The sequence below is a fragment of the Rousettus aegyptiacus genome, unplaced genomic scaffold, assembly GCF_014176215.1.
Source record: "Rousettus aegyptiacus isolate mRouAeg1 unplaced genomic scaffold, mRouAeg1.p scaffold_m13_p_14, whole genome shotgun sequence".
NCBI lineage: Eukaryota > Metazoa > Chordata > Mammalia > Chiroptera > Pteropodidae > Rousettus > Rousettus aegyptiacus.
The window spans coordinates 29,274,881-29,294,296 of record NW_023416289.1 but is presented as its reverse complement, the minus strand read 5'-3'; the positions used below and the strand labels follow the sequence as shown (position 1 = coordinate 29,294,296).

The window sequence follows — 19,416 nt, the reverse complement described above, 5'->3', positions numbered from 1 at the left end:
GGCTAATGTAAATAGTATTGTTTTAATTTCAAATTTCACTTGTTCATTGTTGGAAAACAGTTGACTTTTGTATATTGACCTACAGCTTTGCAAGTTTTCTCGTCATTTCTTTTGGATTTTCTACATGAATGATCATGTGATTTACTGATAAAGGCAGTTCTATGTCTTCCTTCCCAATATGTATAACTTCTATTTACTTTTTTTGCCTTATTGTGTCAGTGAGGACTTTCAATATTGTGTGGAAAAGGAGTGCCTTGTACCTGATCTTAATGGGAAAGCCTTGAGTTTCTCATCATTAAGTGTGGTATTAGCTGTAGGTTTTCTTGTAGATCTTTATCAAGTTCAGAAAGTTCCCCTCTATTTTTAGTTTATTGAGAGAGTTTTTATCATGAATGGGTATTAGATTTTGTCAAATGTTTTTTCTGCATCTATTGATATGATGTCGTGATTTTTCTTTTATTAGTCTGTTGATGTGATGGATTATGTTAATTGATTTTCGAATGTTGAACCAGACTTGGTATACCCTGTATAAATCCCACTTAGTCACATTTTTATACTTTTTGGATTCAATTCGTTAGTATTTTGTTGAGGATTTTTGCCTCTTTGCTCATGAAAGATATTGGTCTGTAGTCTTCTTATGATGTCGTTGTCTGATTTTTGGTATTATACTCTAAGCTCGATAGAGGATAGAAGCTATCTTCTGGAAGAGAGATTATAGAGGATCATTGTAATTTCTTCCTAAAATGTTCAGCAGAATTCACCAGCAAACCCATCTGGGCGGGCTTAGTGCTTTCTGTTTTGGAAGGTTATTAATTATAGATTCAGTTTCTTTAATTAAGGATATAGGGCTATTAAGATTGTATATTTCTTCTTATGTGGGTTTTGACAAATTATGTCTTTTGAGGAGTTGGTCCATTTCCTCTGCATAATCAAATTTGTGCGTGTAGAGTTCATAGTATTCCTTTATTGTCCTTTTAATTTCTATGGATCTGTAGTGATGTTTCCACTTTTATTTCTAATATTAGTCATTTGTATCCTCTTTTATTAGCTTGATTAGAGGCTTAACAGTTTATCAGTCTTTTCAAAGAACGCACTTTTGGTTTTGTTGATTTTCTCTATTGATTTACAGTTTTCAGTTTCATTAATTTCTGCTCTAATTCTTATTATTTCATTTTTTCCCAGTTCCCTGAGGTGGAAATTTAGGTCGTTGATTTTACATCTTTCTTCTTTTATAATATGTGCATTCAATTCTTTAAATGTCCATCTAAGCATTGCCTTCTCTGCATCCCACAAATTTTGATAAGTTGTATTTTCATTTAGTTAAAAATATTTTAAAATTTCTTTTTGACCCATGTGTTTGTTAGAAGTATGTTGTTTAATCCCTATGTAGTTTAGGATTTTTTTAGTTATCTTTCTGTTACTGATTTCTAGTTAATTCCATTGTGGTCTGAAAACAGACATTGTGTGATTTTTATTCTTTTAAATTTGTTGTATATGCTTTTTGGCCCAGAATGTGGTCTGTCTTGGTGACTTTTTTTTTTTTTTTAATGTGAGCTTGAAAATAATGTGTGTTCTGCTGTTGTTAGATGAAGTAGTTTATAGATGTCAATTATATCCAGTTGATTAAAGATTTTGTTGAGTTCAACTCTTGTCATTACTGATTTCTGCCTGCTGTATCTGTCTATTTTTGAGAAAGGGGCATTGATTTATCCAACTATGATAGTGAATTTATCTATTTCTTCTTGCTAGTCTATTAGTTTTTGCCTTACATAGTCATTAGGTGTATACATCTTAAGAAATGTTATCCCTTTTCAAAGAATTGACTCCTTTATAATTAGGTAATGCCTTTTTAAAATCCCTGATAACTTTCTGTGCTTTGAAGTTTGCTCTGTCTGAAATTAATTTAGCTATTCTTACTTTCCTTTGATTAGTGTTAGCATGATATATTTTCTCCATCCATTTACTTCTAATCTACATGTATCTTTAAAGTGGGTTTCTTGTAGACAACATATAATTGGCTCTTGGGTTTCAATCCACTCTAGCAATCTCTGGCTTTTAATTGGTGCATTTAGACTGTTGACATTCAAAGTGATTATTGATATAGTTTGATTAATTTCTACCATAGTCATTACTGTTTTCTATTTGTTGCCCTTGATCTTTGTTCCTGTGTTTGTCTTTCACTCTGTTTTTGCCTGTTGAGGTTTTAATTGAACACTTTATATGATTCTATTTTCTATTCTTTCTTAGCATATATACTTCAGTTATACTTCTTTTTTTTAGGGGTTGCCCTAGAATTTGCAATGTATGTTTACAACTAATCCAAATTTACTTTCAAATAACACTATACTACTTCATGGTAATGCGAATACCTTATAATAACAAAAATAATCCTAGTTCCTTACCCATGTCTTGTATTATTCTTGTCATTCACTTCACTTATATATAAACGTGTGTATGTGTGTGTGTGTATAAAAGCTTCTATCCTAAAATACATTGTTGCTCTTATTTTAAACAGACTGTTATCTGTTTCATTAATTAAGCAAAATAAAAGTTTTTATTTTACCTTTTTCAGTGTTCTTACTGTGATCTGAGTTTCTGCTCCATATGATTTTCGTTTTCTCTGAAGGACTTCTTTGAACATTTACAAGGCATGTCTGCAGTCATGCATTGTTAATGATGGGACTAGCCTCTGAGAAGTGTGTCTGTCATTAGGCGATTTTTGTCACTGTGTAAACATTATTAGAGAGCACTATATAAACCTAGATGGGACAGCCTACAACGCACCTAGGCTATGTGGTATAGCCTGTTGCTACAGACCTGTACAGCATGTCACTGTACTGAATACTGTAGGCAATTGGAACACAATGGAATTTGTGTATTTAAACATATCTAAACATTGAAAAGGTACAGTAAAAATACAGTGTAGAAGATAAAAAACGGTATACCTGTATAGGGCACTTAACATGAATGGAACTTGGACTGGAAGTTTCTTTGGGTAAGTGGTGAGTGAATGTGAAGGCCTAGGACATTATTGTACACTACTGTGGAGTCATAAACACTATTCACTTAGGCTACACTAAATTCATAAAAAAAATTTCTTTGGTAACAAATCAGTGTTAGTTTACTGTAACTTTTACCTTATAAACTTAAATTTTAACTTTTTGACCCTTTTGTGGTAACACTTGGCTTAAAACACATATATTATACAGCTGTACAAATATATTTTCTTTATATTCTTTTCTATAAACTTTTACATATTTAAAAATTTTTTTTAACGTTTTCGACTTTGTTAAAAACTAAGACACAAACACACGTTAGCTTAGGCCTATACTGAGTCAGGATCATTAATATCACTGCTTTCCACCTCTGCATCTTGTCCCACTGCAAGGTCTTCAGGGACAATACATGCATGGAGCTATTATCTCCTATGATATGCCGTCTTCTGGAATACCTGCCAAAGCACCTGCTGGAGGCTCTTCTTTTCAGAAATGTGTTCCTGGTAGTTTGCTAGGTTTGTTTCTTACTTTCATTATAGATTTGGTTATAAGCAGATAACACATCATAAACATCTCTATTAACAAAACCTTTTAGTATTGGGGTCCATGTTTTCAAACTTTTTAAGGAGCTTCTTGAAGTCTGCAAAAGTTTCTGTTTAAATTGAATAGTGCTCGCTATTTACAAAACAAATTGACCTAAAAAGTCGTCTTTTTTTTTTTTTTTTTAAAGATCACCAGGGGGTCCTTCAGGTCGAAGTGGACATCGGATGGTAGCCTGGAAGAGACAGTTAATCCTTTTTGGTGGCTTCCATGAGAGTACAAGGTTGGTGCCAATAGCAGGAAGATCTTTCCTGGAGCAGTAGAGTGGGCTTTTTATGGGAAGAACCATTCTGAGTACATGTGGAAAATGCTGCCTATCTCCTAAAACCAGGACCAGCTTCGTGGGCCTGCAGCTCAAGTAGCTAGCTATACAGGGCCCCAACCTCAGGAGAGCCCGAGCTTGGTTTAATGTTCTGCTGTCACTGTCTTGAAATTCTTAATTATTGAACAGGCCATTTTTATTATGCACCGAGCCCTGCTGATGATGTGGACAGTCCTGTCTAACACAGGATTCTCAAACTTGAACCTGGTGCAGAATCCTCTTGGAAGGATTATTAAAACTCTGGTGGCTAAGCCGCATCTCTGGTTTATGACTCAGCAGGTCTACAGCAGAGCCTTAGAATCTGCATTTCTGCAAGTTTGCAGGTAATGATGACTCTGTGGGCCAGAGGGCTCCACTTTGAAAGACACTGGGCTAGAATGAAAAATTCCTTGTGCTGGGGGAATGCAGCAATAACTCGCATTCTGCATTGGCGTCTAAAGAGGGGTCTCCAATTCTCCTGAGTCACGGTTACATTGGTACAAGCCACAGTGGGTTTCCAGGCTAGCCCAGCAGGGTCCCTGATTTTTTAAGTCTATCATCTATCTGTACAGATACCCTCTTGAGCGTCCTTAGTTTGGTCCAGACAAACAAGATACATGGTGAACAGGTTAGTAGTATTTCTGTGCCATCATACTACATAACATTTTGGGTAAAACATCTAGAATGTTACAACGCCTGATGAAGGCCATTTTTGTAGTGCTTTTCTTCTGACCTTGACTGTGTCAAAGATGGATGTCTTTCTCTCTATGTGCCTCATTTTTCATTTTCCACTCTCCTCTCGCTTCTAAAAGATAACATAATTATCAAGTTATAATTGTGGTGGTCCCGCTCACATTTTTTGTCACATTATGGATCCATGTGCACAGATTTTTTTCTGATAATTACTGGTTCATAAAAACAAATCCTCACATACATGTGAGGGAGGAGGCATTTGAAGAGTGAGGAGTAGTGAGTGTTGTGTTTTTTTCCCCATTCCCCCATCTTAGACTGAGGCATTGTGTAGCTTTGGCTCAATTAAAGCTTGAGTTTTCATGAGTAAAGAATATTTTATTGCTAAAAGGAGATATAAATTCTTATATACTTTTGGAGGGGATTTTAAAAATATAATTCAAATTAAGGAATGATTTTGTATCTTTAAAGGTGTAACTTGGGTGCAATAATGCTTTAATTTTATGTCTTGACATCTAGTTGATCAAGTGGTTTTTACACATTCTCTTAAAGACCAAGCTATTGATAGGGCAGGTTATCATCTCAAATTAAAGATGAATACTAAGATAACTAATAAGTAGTAGAACTTGTCCTCAACCATAGGTTGCCAATTTTCAGTTGATCCCACGTTCTATTCTTCTGTCCCCACCCCGGCCCTCTGCCCCTGGTCCACCCCTTTGACGTGTAGGTGTTTGGATAAGAGAGCCTGGGCTAGTTTTAAAATGTATACCTAAGGGGTTTTGTCAAAGACTTGGAGATTCACGAGTTTGTCAGTATATAAATTCAGCACCTACTGTGTGGAGAACAAGGTGTAAGATCAACACAGCTCTCCTGGCACAGGTTATAAAGTGAATCAAGTTTTACAATGGTTATAATGTGCAGCCATCTCAAATAAGAACTATTTCAAAGCTATTGTCATATGTTATCCTGTTTAAAATGATTGTTTATAAAGTATTTTAAACATACAGAAACAGAGAAAAAAACAAAGATATGTGTAGTCACCATCTATATGAAACAAATAAGTTTGACTTTTAAATAACAAATAATAGTAGCTATTTTATGTGCAGAATAAAATTATTTTGCTGAAAATCTGCATGAAATATGAGGAAACAGTGGAATGCAGTAAAGTCCTTTAAAAACTACAAGCATTCCCGTTCCTCAGTTCAAAAGTACAAAATCCTTCTCTTGCAGAATGGTGCATTTGGTCATGATGCCAGTCAAAAAGTTCACATTCTTTATTTTTCACAAGATGACTTGTTCTGTTTCACAACGCTATCCTTTGCACAGCATTCGAGAGTGTAGGTGAGCCGACCAGTCTTGCACAGTGGTCCTTCTGCTGTGGAGCCCTAGGCTGGGATTTTTAGAATGCAGTGTAAAAAAAAAAAAAAAAAAAAAATCCCTTTACACTGGGTGTAGAAGTAGCTACTTACATGGTTTTTGTTTTGTTTTGTTTTGTTTCTTTTAAAAATCATTTCTACTCTTCGTTTTGGATAGCATCTGTTAATCTTTTGTTGTAATTCTGACCCTTGGTCTCTCAGCATTGCCTGTGGCCATCCGTAGAATGGGGACATCAGGATGCAGCATTTTCTCTGACTCGGGCAGAGCTGCTGCTCTCCTCGTACATGGGGCTCCCTTCTCAATGCCCCTTCTGCATTTTGAGTCCTTTGTCACTTATGTTCCAGGAGCATTAAGTAGGGCAGGGCTGCAGTGCCTCCTGGAACACCTCCGTCATAGTCTCTTTGCTGTCGCCTGTGCTAATGGAGTCAAAGGATTTGCTTCTGGCATCTTTCAGTTTCAGGATTTCTCGGTCCCATCTTGCCACCCAGTCCCAGGGTCTCTTCACAGCCCTAGCCAAGTTGTAAACATCTCCGTCCTGAGTATTCACCTAGGTCTATAATTCATCGTTGAGCTTAAAATTACACATATAGTAACCTAATGTAATTATGTGCAAGATTGTGATTATAAAACAATGTCAGGAAATACAGTATAACTGATTAAAAAGGCTTTCAGATCCGGGCAAATTGCAGTGCTTCTATGGACTAGCATTATTTCTGTTTTCAAATGCAAACTCACATATGCTTCAGTCCTGTCTTGTGAATTTAAACTTTAATTGACCTGATGACTTAATAACAATGGTGGAAAACTTACCTTTAATTTAAATCAATTTCGTTTTTTAACATCACTGTCTTTTTGTTTATGTGACTTTATTATAACCAGAGATTACATCTATTACAATGACGTGTATGCCTTTAACCTGGACACATTCACGTGGAGCAAGCTGTCCCCGTTAGGGACCGGGCCCACACCCAGATCGGGCTGCCAAATGTCCGTCACTCCCCAGGGCAGCATCGTCATCTACGGGGGCTACTCAAAACAGGTAAGACATAGCATGTAGGAAAATAACAATAACTTCTATCTGTTCCCTTTTCAGTTTCACCAATAATAAAAACTTCTAAATAAGATTGCACATTAGTTTCATGTAAATGAATCTTTTTATTGAATTAGAAATAGAGATGCTGTTAATTTGCTCCAGCCATGTCATAGCTCTATTACGTTCTAATCCACATGTCTTGAAAACACTGCAGTATGAATGATTCTCTATGTGGGGGTTTGGATTCCTAAGCCTCAGACACTAACAGTGAATAGTGTTCCACTGTAGCATACACCACGGCTTGCTTTCCTTTCTTCTGCCAGTGGGCCTTTTCTTTTCTCATTTGCAAGCAGTGCTGACATGCTGACATGAACGTGCTTGTGCAGTCTCTCGGTGCACCTTCCCCGGAGGGTCTCCCGCCGGCTTACAGTGTGTCCTCCACACAGTGTGCCCACTCACTCTACCCATTGTCTTTTGATGTATTTCAAAGAAAAGTGCAGAGACATCTTTACACTTCCCTTTAAATACTTGAACGAGTGTATCATTGAACTGAGTTCAATGCTTGGTTTTTAATGTAAAAATACCTACAGTGAAGCACACACATTTTGAGTGTGCACTCGCTGGTTTCGGTAGATGAATGCACCTGAGGGCCCCAGAACCCTGGTTCTGCCATATATGTGGTATGCCTATTCTGGAACTTCAGATAGGCATAGTCATACGATATGTGCTTTTAGAGGAAACCTCTTTTCACGCAGTGTTTTGAGATTTATCCACATTGCACATTCACTGCTTCTTTATGCTGAGTAGTAATCATTATGTAACATACCACAGTTAGTGCATTTTTTTATTGGTAGACACCTGGGCTGTTTCCAGTTTTTATTTTGAATAAGTCTGCTGTGAGCATTCTTGTGCAAGTTATTCTGTGGCTGTGCATTTTGATATCTCTGGTGGGCCACAGAGGGGTGTAGCTTAATTTAATAAGCAACTTCCCAAAGTAGTTGCAACAAAACCGCCTGAGGGCTGTGGCTGCTTCACATCCTTGCAAGTGCATGATGGTGTCACACTTTTTATTTTCAGCCTTTTTGACAGATGTATGCCATCTTTGTGTGTGTGTGTGTGTGTGTGTGTGTGTGTGTGTGTGTGTGTGTTTATCCCCTTTGACTGACATCCGCACAGTATATGATTTTTTTTTAATTAATTTTTTTATGGTGACATTGGTTAACGAAATCCATTAAGTTTCAGCTATACACTTTAATAGTAAGACGTGATGACTTAATAACAATGGTGGAAATTGTTACACACACACACACACTTATACTGTGTGTTCACTTCCCATAGTAGATTTCTTTCCGTCACCACATATTTGACCCCCTTTACCTCATCCACCTCCCCTCTCCCTCATGTGGTTTTAATTTTCATTTCCCCCCAACGAAATGGGCCATTTGATGGCTCATGGCTGAGCAGGTCGCCTGTGGGGTGGTAAGGACAACTGAGGCAGGGAGCTACCCTGCAGCAGGAAGGTGTCCTGTGTCCCCACCTTCCATACCCTACCCACCCTAGTGAGTGGTCAGCCTTTGTTCTGGAAAGAGAGAGTCTTAGGAGTTTTTTTGTGATTGTGACTTGCCCATCCTCAGCTAGATGTTAGACAATTGGGAGGGCCCTTAGAAATAGGCTGGTGTGGCCAGAAACTGTACCCACATCCAGTGCTTTATCATAGCAGATGCTTCATGGAGTAAAATGGGAAGCTAAACAGTGAAACTTTGTTAAGTTGTTGCCACTTTAATCAGAATAGTACATAATTCTCAACACTTATTTTTCTCTATCCTGCCACACAGACTAGGTGGGTAATCCAAGTTCACTTACTCCAGACTTGTAGCATTTGAATTGTAGTGAAAAGCTTGTCTGTTTGGATTCTTGGGGGATTTATCAGAATTAGAAAAGGATTTGAGTTGTGGATGCTATGGAATGTTAAGTGGTTAGTCTACGTAGGTGTTGGGCTGCATGGAATAACTGAGCAGTCTTCTCAAGTTCCAATTGGAATGTCCTTCACAGAGAAGGTCCTGGGTGGGAGGTGGGTGAAGTGCTCCTTCCTGCTTGGCGTCACCGCCTGGTACAGGAGGAGTTGCTGGGTGACATAAATGGTGATCTGACAACAGGCCTAGTGCGTTGTCCAGTGAAAATACCCTGGACCATCTTTACAGTAGCCTGCACCAGTAGGGTCTTAAATCATGAAGCATTGGAAGGAATATCCTCTTAGTGGCTTGTGTGTTTCACAAATGGTCCAGCTGGTGACGTCAGCCATCACTGTGCCTGGTTTTGAAAAATTACTGCTGTTGTAAATCTGGGGGAACCAGGATGAAATTTCGATAACTAATTTATAAAACCGACTTCCCTTTGGCCAAGGTGCTGAGGTTGACTGGAAGCTGGTCAGTAATGTTGGCAGGTTAGAGGAGGCTTGCTATCTCCACTGCTCTGGACACATAAGCCGAGAGGGATTTATGGTGTGTTTTAAAGTATAGCAGTGCCCCCTTATGTCTAGGTGATACAGTCCAGGTCTTCAAGTGGATGCTTGAAACCACAGATAGTACCAAACCTTAGATACACCGTTTTCTCCTATACGTACATACATACCTATGATAGAATTTAATTTATAAATTAAGCAAAGCAAGAGATTAACAACAATAACTAATAATAAAATAGAACAGTTATAACAACATACTGTAATAAAAGTTATGTGAATATTTTCTCTCTCTCCAGCAATTTTTATATTTTTCAATCCAAACCTATTCCCAGATCTTTGATGTAACTATTCCTTACTTGGAGTTAATGGCTTCATGTCACTCATTTCAGGGTATTCCTCACTGAGGTTTTCCTATAGGTTTAGTGCTTTGTGGCGCAACACATTGTCATCCATTGCAACATGTTTTCCGTCTGTGTCTTCCACCCACAATGCCTTTTCCATCTTAACTAGGCACTTAGGTGCGGTGGCTGTAACTGTTGCAGTTTGAGGTGCGACAGCAAAAGTAGCACAGATTTCTTTTTTCTTCACAATTTCATGGATAGAAGATTCATTCTTAACTGTAGGTCTTAGCAACCTCAGCATACGATGTTTTTATTAAGTCAAGAACTTTTATCTTTTCACTTAAAAGGATCACCTTATGGATTCTCTTTGGCATATCCGAATTGCCAGCATCACTACTCTATCTCTTTGGGGCCATTATTAAGTAATATAAGAGTTACTAGAACATAAGCACTGTGGCACAGTGACAGTCAGTGTGATAACCAAGATGGCTACTAAGTGACCAACGGGTGGGTAGAATATACAGCGTGGATACACTGGACAAAGAGATGATTCGTGTCCCAGGTAGGACAGTGTGAGGTTTCATCACGCTATTCATAATGACGTCCAATTTAAAACTTATGAATTGTTTATTTAGGGAACATTTACTATTTTGTGGTTGACCATGGGTAATAGAAATTGGGGAAAGTGAGGCCATGGGCGGGGGGGAACTGCTGTTGCTCATCCCCACCTGTCTGGCAGGATGTTTCAAGCTCATGTGCAGTTTGGGGTTTCTGTCAGTCATCTGTAAAGTGGAACCACCTGGCTGATGGAGACCTCCGGGTCTTGCTGTCAGTCGTTTTGCTGTTTCTCAGCTCTCAGGACAGGGCTTTCTGTGTTTGCACAGTCCCTGGATTGGATTTGTTACGAGGCTGCTTTAATTGGCCCTAAGAAAGCAGGTAACTTAAAGATAACTTCTCCCTTTCAGAGCTTTTCATTTTGTTTGAATTTTGACTAGGTTGCAACTGCTTTCTATAGAATTTCCCCCTGTCCTTTGGGGATAAATGTGGGGCTGCCCCAGAGAGCAGACACAAGAAGTAGGGGCTCTTTAGAGTGCTGTTGAACAAGTCCGGTTCTCCGCAGTGCAGGGCCTTTGCTCACTTCAGAACTGGTGCTGCCTTTTCCAGGGACCGGACTATACTGAAAGCAGGAGTCTGGGGTGGCCTGAGGTATGTGCTTTCACGACAGTGGAAAGGAGTCTATCTCTGAGTCTTAGATTGGGCACTGCTGGTTCAAGGGCACGAGTACAGAGCTTCAGTGTGGGCTGCAAGGAGAGGGCCCCGGACGGGGCTGGGCAGGAGGGTGGGATGGTGGTGTTTGCAGCCCAGTGCCGGGCTCTGGGGTCTCAGACAGACTAAATAATTTCAAAGACAATTGAATTTTTCAACTTAATGTTGTAACACTTGATTCACATCTTTCTCTCAGATGTCTTTGGCTTCCATTAATACTATATTAGACAGAAATTCACGGGTGGAAGAATAAATTCTCTGTAGAGTGCACACCCAGGCTACTGCTGTGTGACATTAACATCAGTCTCCTGAGTTGCTTAAAGGAGGTGGCTCATCTTAGAGAAAAGCCGGACCCTTTCAGAACTTCGATTCCCGGGACAGAAGTTTGACATCCTCAAAGACCCATGCAAATTCTCTTTCCTCTTTTAGTACAATTGAATCCAGTGAAAAGGCTAACTGAATTTAAAGCCAGTGCGATATGCATTAATAGAAAGAATCTGTGACACAAGTGATCCAAAATAAAAGAAAGTCACAACACTTCAAGCAAAGAAGCTGTTTATAAAGGAGGAGATAGAAAGCTGTTGGGGCACGCAGACCCGTTAACTAGTCAACTCTAGTCAGAAGGGTGTGGCATCCTTGTCCCCCAGCCAGAGCTCTTCCTGGCTTGTCACTCTGCAGAAGCCATGGTCCCCAGGTAAGCAAGTAGCCCTTCTTAGGAGGGGTTCAGGCTCACAAGGCCTGGAAGGGGACATATTTAAATGTTATGGCATAAAAGATTCCCTCTGAGCCTGATGGTTTTAAGAAGAAATCATGGCAGTCAGCAAAATAGCATAGTTAACGCTGGCAGGTACAGTGATGACAAGGAGGCCAGGAGAGAGGTTGGCAGGAGCACAGCTGTGATCCGAGTTTCTAACAACAAGTAGCGATGTCACTGAATTCTTTCAGTGTCCCCTCAGCAGGCAAGGTATCTAGGTGTGAATTTAGTTCCTATAAATGCTGGGTCTTTGGGTCTGGAAGGGTAGGCATGGAAGCAGTCATCATTTCCTCTGTGTTAACCTAGAAAAAAAGAAGAATACCTAGTTTTAATAATGTGTAACATGCAGAAGTGGCATCACTTGAATTGTGCACATATTTCCAGAAGGAAAACCAGAGACATGTACCAGTGTTCTTTTCCTGAGAGTCCAGCGGCTCCCCACACATGACAAATGTCGAATCTCCTTGGTTTTAGGATATTCAGATCACATGCCCAATTCATGGACAATTAGATTGTTTTATTTTCCAAAAGAGAATGGCTTTTTTCCCCCTTATTGTAACACAACACATACTCATTAGTTAAAAAGAATTATGCACATATATTTTCTGGCTCTGTCAGCCGAGCAGACCTGGAAACACCCAGAAGCAGTCAGCACACTGGGTGCCCAGATCTTAGTTTCTAATGCCACTTCCAGTGAAAGGAGCCAGGGCTCCTTGGAGAAATGGCCAGTTCTAGGACCGGGGCAAGAAATATACAAGATGAATCAGAGTATTTTGTAATGCCAGATCCTAAGGAAGCATTTATAAGAAACTCACATTGACGGGTTATGTGAAAGGGACACAGGAGCCAACTGAGAGTTCCCAGTGGCCAAAGCTGGAACCACTCGAGCAACAAAGTAAGTGAAGTGGTTATGGGATTATAGCCCAAAGTATAATATAACCATGAATCCATATGATTATAAACAAATGATTGAATAGATAAATCAAGAAGAGACAAATCACCTATGCAGAATTCCACAGAAATTGTGTAGACACTGCGCCCTCCAGGAGATGGAGCCTGACGCTCCCTTTGTAAGTGGGGGCTTCTTAGTGATGTCCTTCTGTAAAGGACAGTGTGGAAAATTGAGAGTGTGAGGGTGGTAACTTGACAGTGGAGAAACCTGACATGCCTCTCAGGTGATTGAGGTCAGCGTCAGTAGTGATAAGTCATGATGACAGTGTGAACCCTTGGCATGATGTGATGAGAAGGGTGCTTTACCTTTGGGTCCACCACCTCAAAACCCACAGCCCTGTCCAATCATGAGGAAAAACATTAGGCAAATCCCAATAGAGGGTCATTCTGCAAAACCCCTGACTACCACTCCTCAAAACTGGCAAGGTCATCAAAAACAAGGCAACTCTAAAAAATTGTCATAGCCCAGAGGAGCCTAAGTATTCATGACAGCTAAACAAAAAGGACATTGAGGAAGAGCTAAAGAAATTAAATAAACTGAGGACTTCAGTTAATAGTAATTTGTCAATATGGATTCATTAGTTGCAACAAACGTGTCACACCAAAATGCTAACTGTAGGGGAAACTGGGTGCAGGCGATATGGGAACCTTTGGTATAATCTTCTGAATTTTACTGTAAATGTAAAACTATTCTGAAATTAAATGTTTATTAAAAACAGGCAATTTAAAGAATAAATACGAAGACAAAGTTAAGATTTATTGAAGTCCTTCCACTCAGGATGACATTTTGCTGAGTGACTTTATAGGTACTTTTAGTGTTTGGGTAACAGCTGTGGCATGAGGCCTGGAGGATGTTGCTGTGGAGAATGAGCTGCCTGGTCCAGCTGGTTAATAATGCTCATTTGAAGCTGAAGACTCAGGGTTCAGAAACTTGGGCTTGTTTTAGAAGCTCAGAAAAGTTTCTACATGTGTGGCTGGCTTCTGCTTGGAGCATTAATTTGATCCTTGCAGCGAAGCCTGAGTCAGATGATTTTAAAGATGGTGTGAATTGAAGATACACAGGGGCTGAAAATGAAGGATGGCTATGTTATGATATCATTAGTGGTCCCACAGTGGTCTCCAGTAGAGCCCCTGTTCACCTAAAATAGGATCGCTGCAGAGTCCACAGGAAGTTCTAGTGAGAGCACTGGAGTGCTTCTGGTTGTGGCCGTGCACATGGCAGATTTTTAAAATTTAAACTCTATATTTAATAAGTTATACCAAAACTTTTGTTAAATCTGTTTAGATGAGGTCAAAATTAAATCTGTCATATTTCAGCTTTTCTTTGTGGCTGAAGTCACCGCTGCAAGAAATCAGAGCACAAGCTTAGGGGTTGTGCCTGGGTGTTGTAGGTGGCACCTGGCTAGTTCTCACACAGCTCCCCTTTTCTGTTTGCAGAGAGTCAAGAAAGATGTGGACAAAGGCACCCAGCATTCTGATATGTTCCTGCTAAAGTCTGAGGAAGGAAGAGAAGGTATTGCACTGTGAGAAAGGATGGACCTGTGGGTGGTCTGTGTGTTGCTGCAAAAGGCAGGACAGAGAAACGAAAGCCCAGTTGCTCTTGTGGAGGTGGGCTTGGTGGTCAGCACCGCGCATGGAGCTGTGGGCAAGCCCTCCTCACCCCTGGGCAGGCCAGGCTGGACACTCCATAAATAACCCACAGCGTCTGCCTGTCTGCGCAACAGAAGTAGCTGGGAAGTGTTCACCCTTTGGGGGAGTTCAGGACAGACTGGCTTGAAAACACTGTCAATCCTTGAACTCTTTTTGTAGAGAGCAGGAGCCACAGCTTTCTAGTCAGTTATCTTCTTAAGAGCAAGTGACCAATGTTAGGATATAGACTTCCGGAATGCTTGCTGTGGGGTCGACATCCCTAATGTTCACTTTTAAAAACTTTACAAAAAGCAAGGTTGTGGTTCATTTGCATGATGCTGCTCTTGCAATGAGAGGACTGGACTAGACCCAGGGGGTCCGGTCTGATCTGGGTCTGTTTTGTGACCTCCTGCAAGTTCTTTCACCTCCTGTGAGTGAGATCTCTCATCTGTGAAATGAGGGGTTATTGTGAAAATACCTTTACCTCTTTCCTGCTCTAAAATTCGTCAAGCCAAGGGTTCAGAAATGTTCTTGCCCAGGCGCTTCTCGGGGGCCAGCCACACTGCGTTGCACAATCGATGACATCTGTGTTTCCAAGCAGGAATTCAGGTTTAGAGCCATGAAGTAACTTGCTCAGTTTACACATCAGTGGACTTGAACTTGAAAGCTGGACTACATTCCAGGCATTGGGACCCCAGGCCTGCATGCTACCCTCTGTGTCCTGGCCATCAGGCCCTTGGCCCCCAGTGAGAAGCACGTGGTGGGTCATGAGCTTGTGTACGCTCATGTGCATGTGTCATACAGGTGCGTCTTACCTGGCTACACACAGGGCACTTTGACATGTATCCTTTTCTAGTTCCTCAAAGCATTACAATGCTGGTGGTAGTGAATTGATCTCATGGCCTACTTAGGGTGTGCCCAGAGTCACACCTGTGCTTTGCTCTGATGGAAGGCATTGGGCAGGACTGAATAGAATGTTTGCCATTTGATGCTTCTGTTAATTTTTTTTTTTTAATGTTCATTAAAGGAAAAAAAGCTTAGTTTTTTTTTTTTTTTCTATACATGGTGGAAAACTCTCCCCCATGTTTCATGCTAGGTTAACTTTTGAGGGTGACCATGGAGATTAGGCACAAGCCAGAAGGAAGAACATAAAGTGGTGTGGCCTCCAGGAGGGCTTGTGGGCGTGCAGCCATGACCGTGCAGCCTGCTCGGGAAGGGAAGGTGAAGCGAGGGTCTTTATGGAGGCTGGGCTGCAACGCGGGCTTCTCCCAGCACCGGGCATGCCCGCCTCTGTCTCATCACTGCCTCCATTCACAGCTGGAAAGTGTCCCTAGACTGCAGTGTTTGGAGTGTTTGTGAAAAAGGTAGTCCAATGCAAACTGAACCTTAAGGGGGATTAAACTGGAGTGGGGAGGGGTCGGGGGGAGGTAGCCTGTTGAACTGCGTTTTTTCTGCAAAATGAGTGAACGTGGTATTCTTTTACCTATAGTCTTGCATTTTTTTTCATCTGTCCTAGTCACTAGGGCAACTGGGGACACTTGTGCCCCTTGACCAGGTCTTGGTACCCCTCCTTCCCTTCCTCTTACACCATCTTCTGCTCTCTCATGGTAGGCAGATGGATATGGACTCGGATTAACCCTTCGGGTGCCAAGCCTACTCCCAGGTCCGGCTTTTCAGTGGCTGTGGCCCCAAACCATCAGACACTGCTTTTTGGAGGTGTCTGTGACGAGGAAGAGGAGGAGAGCCTGGAGGGTGACTTCCTCAATGACCTGCACTTCTATGATGCCATCAAGAACCGCTGGTTTGCAGGGCAGCTGAAGGTAGAGTCAGGTTCTGAAGTGGTTGTCACGATACATTGTGTGCCAGGCATGCGGCCTAAAGCAGGGCACCTGGCTCTCATCTTTGTCACGTCAGCTGGTTCTGCCTTCCAGGCCTGGTGTTAAGACACCCAGGCTCCCAGGACCCTCTGTCTGTGTGGCTCTGTGAGCATGTCACTTTCTTTACCAGCACTGTAAACAGGGAACTGGTTACCTCCACCCTTTTGTGGCACTAGTCTCAGAAAGGCATACAGCGGGTGCCGCCCCAGCAGTGGGGACCCCAAGGGCTTCAGGTCTTGGTGGCTGATGGGGTCAGGTCACGCCCTCAGGAACAGGGCCCGAGGCACAGAGAGGGTGGGCACTTTTTGTGGCAGAGGCTCAGCTCTGGTTGAAGGGCCCTCATGCCTCTGCTGAGCATCAGGTGAGGGTTCGTTTCTGGGCTTGCCACTGTTTTCCACCTTCTCTGAGAAGTGAAACTGGGCAGAGGCTGTGTGGTCTCTGAGGGGCGACCCCAGCGAGTGGATCATGGGTGTGGCCCTCCAGCTTTTTGCCCAGCACCCGAGGTGGGTGGCGCTCCCTGTGCACTCTAGAACGCCCAGGCCACCCCTGCTCATCACCCTCTGTCTGCCGTTAAAGTGAACTGCCCTGCTTTTCGTCAACAGGGACCCAAGTCAGAAAAGAGGAAGCGCAGGCGGGGACCAAAAGCAGAGCCCTTGGGTGCCGACAAGCCGGAGTGTGGGGGACCCAGCACCCTGGCGCCCCTAGAGGTGGTCAGAGAGGTGGTCGCAGAGGACGGGACTGTGGTCACCATTAAGCAGGTGCTCAGTGCCCCAGGCCTGGTTGGACAGCCACAGTCGGATGAGGACGAGAGCCCTGAGGAGGCAGGCAGCCCTGCGGTGGAGCCGAGCCCCCGCTCCAACGCCATGCTGGCTGTGAAGCATGGCCGCCTCTACCTCTATGGTGGCATGTTTGAGGCTGGTGACCGCCAGGTCACCCTCAGTGACTTGTACTGCCTCGACCTGCACAAGATGGATGAATGGACAGCCCTGGTAGAGGCAGATCCAGGTGAGCTGAGGTGGTGTAAGCATCGCCTCAGGTTGGGGTGCAAACCCTGAAATCATCTTCATTTCATCTGCCCCCAAGTGCCACCCACATCCGCCCTGCGTTGATGGGCTGTGTGCTCTTGGTGCTGGCCGTTCACATGAGGGCAGGCCCTGGCCACAGGGTGGAGGCCTCTCCTGTGCACACCCATCCTGCTCGAGGAGCTGAGGAGAGGGGGACTCACCCTGACGCTGTTCCTGTGAGCCTCAGACCTGTCCAGGTGCTGCTCATAGGTACATAAAGATTTTACTTGTGAGTTCTTCCTGTTGTCGGCAGCCTGCTGTGTGTGCACGAGCAGACCGGGCAGCTCCCTCTCCAGTCTGTGACTTTCTGAACCTCTGGGCCTCATTTGCTCTCTGATCCAAGCTGCTGTGTTCCTTCAGTTGTCACTTTCACATTGTATCACAGGCTTCCAATAGACTTAAGTCACTGCTCATTTCTTTAAGATATGAGACTAAAAATAAAATCCACACATTTAGGGAAAGGTACGAAACAGCTGGTGTGAGATTTGTTCCTGTCTCTAGTGAAGCAATGTTAGAGCTGGGCAGACGGAGGGTCCTCTGAGATGGGTTTTCTGGTTTTACCAATCTCACTCTCACCATCTCTGCTAAGATCTAGGGAAAACAATGTGTTTTCCCTGAGCATCCAGACGTGCTATGGGCAGGGGCCTCGCTCTCATGTGCTGTTTCTTTAGTGAGAAGATGGGATCCTTAGGAGATTCCGGTCTTGGTTCCCCTGGCCTGGGTGCACTGACACTCTGTGAATGTTCATTTTGCTCTAAAGAAACTCAGGAGTGGCTGGAGACCGACTCAGAGGACAGCGATGTGGGCGAGGGTGCGGAGGGCGGAGAGGAAGATGAGGAGGACAGTGGCGAGGACAGTGGCGAGGACAGTGGCGAGGAGGAAGGAGGTGAGTGTATTAAGATTTGATTTTGCTTTGTAGATGTGTTCTGGAGGTGAGCCTGATTTTTTTTTTTTTTTTAACATTTATATCTGGAGTATGTTTGAGCAGCTTGCTATTTGAGTAGTGTAGTGGTTTCTCTGATAAAGTGAAGAATGGCCTCATGGTGTCACTTCTGTAAATTCAGGTGTTCACATGTTTACTCCATCGGGCCGCGAGCGGGTGGCCTCCTACACTGCCTGAACCAGGTCCCTCCCTTAGCTGAACATGTTTCTTTCTTCTTCCTCACTAAAGAGCCACAGCACCCATTGGTGATGCCCGGCGAGCAGTTCACAGACTACCTGCCCAGGACTGAGCAGTACTGGGTCAGGCTTGCCCGGGATGACGCTGGGCCTGATGCCAAGGAGAAGAGAGTGCTGAAGATAGCCCATGTCATGGCAAAAACTTTCTTTGATGATTCAGCGTGAGCTGCCAGGCTGGGCCAGAAGTCAAACTCAATGAGGTGGTCTTTCCTCAGCGTCACTGTTGTGATTTAAAATAAACTGGACTTGGAACGAAGCCGCAGCAAAGGTTGTCTTCTTTGTGGCCCTGCGTGCACCATGGTCCTAGTGGGGCCTCTTTGTCTGGGCATGGCCAGGCCAAAGGCAAGGTCACCCACACAACCGGCAGCACTTCGAATATGAAGCGCCCACAGGAAACATGTTTCTCTTCTTATAAAATTGGACGCTGTGCTTTGTAGCGATTTTCTTTCTGTAAAAGTAGGAGACAGATGTTCTGATTGGCTGCACATCATCAACCTAGAGATTGTCTCTTTGATTTTAAAAAGATTTCAGGAGCAGCACTCCTACTGCCTGTAAGTGTTTTCTTATCTGTAAAATAAAGTAGCTGTTGGCTGGGGGGTCCCGCTCCTTCTCTGCCACTCAGCTGTGCTCTGGGCTCTCGTGGCGATCAAGTGTACCAAGGCTGCAGGGCTGCGCTCTTTACCTTGTCGAGGAGGAGGTGGTGGAGCCACCTCAGGTGACAGGAAGGGAAGCTGGAGGGCAGGGACCCCGCTACCCCCTGTGGTGTCGCTGCCCAGCGCCTGGCTCAGGAACAGGGGGCCCGTCAAGTGGAAGTCTAGGTGAGTTAACACGCTGGTGCCTACCCCAAGGTGAGTGGCGGGAGACCGCTGTTCATTTGTGTAACTGGGGTCAAAGTGG

At 43.0% G+C, this 19,416-nt stretch overlaps 1 protein-coding gene across 3 annotated transcripts in view; it reads left to right on the top strand.

Moving 5' to 3' along the window:
• KLHDC4 (kelch domain containing 4) overlaps nucleotides 1-19,153 on the top strand; it is a 47,852-nt gene extending 28,699 nt beyond the window's left edge. For all 3 annotated transcript variants that reach the window (XM_016129437.2, XM_036231534.1, XM_036231535.1), the window contains 7 exons: nucleotides 3,727-3,819; nucleotides 6,844-7,003; nucleotides 14,208-14,283; nucleotides 16,011-16,219; nucleotides 16,879-17,281; nucleotides 18,101-18,226; nucleotides 18,512-19,153. In XM_016129437.2, coding sequence (XP_015984923.2) covers nucleotides 3,727-3,819; nucleotides 6,844-7,003; nucleotides 14,208-14,283; nucleotides 16,011-16,219; nucleotides 16,879-17,281; nucleotides 18,101-18,226; nucleotides 18,512-18,684 — 1,240 coding nt within the window. In that variant the 3' untranslated portion in view covers nucleotides 18,685-19,153. The remainder of the gene's footprint in view (nucleotides 1-3,726; nucleotides 3,820-6,843; nucleotides 7,004-14,207; nucleotides 14,284-16,010; nucleotides 16,220-16,878; nucleotides 17,282-18,100; nucleotides 18,227-18,511) is intronic.
• Nucleotides 19,154-19,416: the final 263 nt, after the last annotated feature.